At 44.9% G+C, this 2,304-nt stretch overlaps 1 protein-coding gene across 1 annotated transcript; it reads left to right on the forward strand.

The window, feature by feature from the left end:
• On the forward strand, window positions 212-2,038 carry LOC8085549 (40S ribosomal protein S24-1). Its single transcript, XM_002453518.2, has 4 exons — window positions 212-489; window positions 590-760; window positions 1,528-1,614; window positions 1,813-2,038. Exons 1-4 carry the CDS (start codon window positions 364-366, stop codon window positions 1,840-1,842), a joined length of 414 nt encoding a protein of 137 aa, XP_002453563.1. The 5' UTR covers window positions 212-363; the 3' UTR covers window positions 1,843-2,038.

Here is a 2,304-nt window from a genome sequence, read left to right on the forward strand (position 1 = left end):
GTGACGGGGAATCTGAAAAATTTTACAAAATTTTTTGGGAACTAAACAAGGCCTAGATGGAGGAATTTAGAGCAGCTAATGTTATGTACTGCCGTGACGTCCAAAATAGGCCCATGAATACTTTGAAGCCCATCATCCTGTAACATCGAATCAAGGCCCACCAGAACCCGCCACTCAGTTCCCTCTTGTCAGCCGCGGTGGCCTGATCTAGGGTTTCATCAGCAGAAGATATATATAACACATCCCAATCCCTCAGTGACCCCCTTCCCAGCCGCCGCCGCCGCCAAGCGCCCCCGCGAGCCAGCTCCGGCGAAGCCGATCCCGCGCGCCGAAGGCAAGGCAGGCAGGCAGGCAGCATCAAGCATGGCGGACGCGAAGGTTTTGCCCGCGGTGACGCTCCGCACGCGCAAGTTCATGACCAACCGTCTCCTCGCCCGCAAGCAGTTCGTGCTCGAGGTTCTCCATCCCGGCCGCGCCAACGTCTCTAAGGTTGGTCAGTGCAGTGCTTGAGCCGTCGGAGCCTTTGCTGCGAGGTCCTCTCGTTCGTTGGGCGGTGCTGACGCGTGTGATCGATCGATTGATATTGCAGGCGGAGCTCAAGGAGAAGCTGGCTAAGATGTACGAGGTCAAGGACCCCAACTGCATCTTCGTCTTCAAGTTCCGCACCCACTTCGGAGGCGGCAAGTCCACGGGGTTCGGCCTCATCTACGACAACCTCGACTCAGCCAAGAAGTTCGAGCCCAAGTACAGGCTCATCAGGGTATGCGTCTCTTGCTCCTTCCCCTTTTCTCACTCTGTCATTGGCGCTGGATTCTTATTAGGTCTTCGTGTTGAATAAACTACCTGGTACCCTCGGTTGAAAGCTCAAATCATACCATGCATTAGTCCATGTAGGAGAGGCAATTAGCTCGCGTATAGGATATTGTGGCAATTGCTGTATATTTATGCTGGCTGGCCTCTTCAGATTAGGTCGCATTTGTTGTGAACATAGATCTCGTTATCAAACGATGTATCTGTTACTATTCGACCCTTTACCATGTCTTGTATTTTCCTTAGTGATGGCGTTGTTGCTACATGGTTTGTTGGCCCCCATTGCACTATGTTTGTTGAAAGTACACTGTATTTTGCAAACCATGACATTGTTCAGCCAATAAGAGGAGCTAAAAATTGGATTAAGATAACTTTTTGGTGTGCTTTTTTCTTTGTGGTGGAATATGTATTACTACATGTTTAGGTCATATCCATTGCCAACTCGCAATTATGTTGTGGCCTTTTATTTTAAATGTGAACCATAGGGTACTACAGAAAGATAATATGTCATTGTGTATGCTATTTTTATGAATTGTCCTTGACCGTTTTGTGTATGAAACCTAGCATAAATAACAGTTAATGATTAGCATCTCCGTGTGTATGCTCCCTTAGCATAAAAAATATCTTACAGAATGTTACATTGCAATGCAGATTCTGTGATTGAAACAACACTGTCTGTCTGCATTTTTTTTTGACTGTCTGTTTGGGTTTCTGCAGAACGGTCTTGCTACCAAGGTGGAGAAGTCGCGCAAGCAGATGAAGGAGAGGAAGAACAGGGCGAAGAAGATCCGTGGTGTGAAGAAGGTATGAACATTTGCACTCATCAGACTGCTGTGCCCTAATATTAGTGTGCATTTCGAATGTGGTGATTTCATTGCATTCCTGTGGAAAAAATCAAACAGTTTCTGATAAAAATCTCGCCTTCTCAAACAAGACCTCGATCTTAACTTATGTTGGTGTGTAACTTTTGAAAATCTTTTTTTGGTTGGACTGTTTTTGCAGACAAAGGCTGGGGACGCGAAGAAGAAATGAGCAAGGATTTCAGTGTACTTTAGACGTCTCGACTTTGAGTGCCACCTGTTCACCGTCCGAATTTTTGTACACCGTATCGCAATGCTTTGATCAATTAGAAAGAGAATTTTTGAGCTGTTTACATCGTCTATCTACTGGTACATTTGATTTGGAAAGGCATATATCCCTGGTATTGACCTGACTTTTGCGATCTCTATTTTCACATTGCCTATCTGTCTGGCCATGTCGTGGGTGATACCGTGCTGGGCTTAACTGTTAACGCGCATGATGCTGAACTGCTGAAGTGTGATGGTTGAATCGTGACGTCCGTAGTAGTATGTTTGGCTTAGTTTAGATCGTGATTTTTTTTGTTTTGACTACTTGCATTTTTGTTTGTATTTGATAATTATTGTCCAACAATTATAGATTAACTAGGTTTAAAAGATTTGTGTTGCAAATTACAAACTGTGTCATTAGTTTTTA

This window comes from Sorghum bicolor, chromosome 4 (assembly GCF_000003195.3).
Source record: "Sorghum bicolor cultivar BTx623 chromosome 4, Sorghum_bicolor_NCBIv3, whole genome shotgun sequence".
NCBI classification, from domain to species: domain Eukaryota; kingdom Viridiplantae; phylum Streptophyta; class Magnoliopsida; order Poales; family Poaceae; genus Sorghum; species Sorghum bicolor.

What these genes read in the sequence shown, in the direction of transcription:
- LOC8085549 (XM_002453518.2), top strand. Translation starts at nt 364, where the DNA reads ATGGCGGACGCGAAGGTTTTGCCCGCGGTGACGCTCCGCACGCGCAAG. An exon ending in GCCGCGCCAACGTCTCTAAG is followed by an intron (nt 490 to 589) that starts GTTGGTCAGTGC and finishes TTGATATTGCAG; the next exon opens with GCGGAGCTCAAGGAGAAGCT. An exon ending in CCAAGTACAGGCTCATCAGG is followed by an intron (nt 761 to 1,527) that starts GTATGCGTCTCT and finishes GGGTTTCTGCAG; the next exon opens with AACGGTCTTGCTACCAAGGT.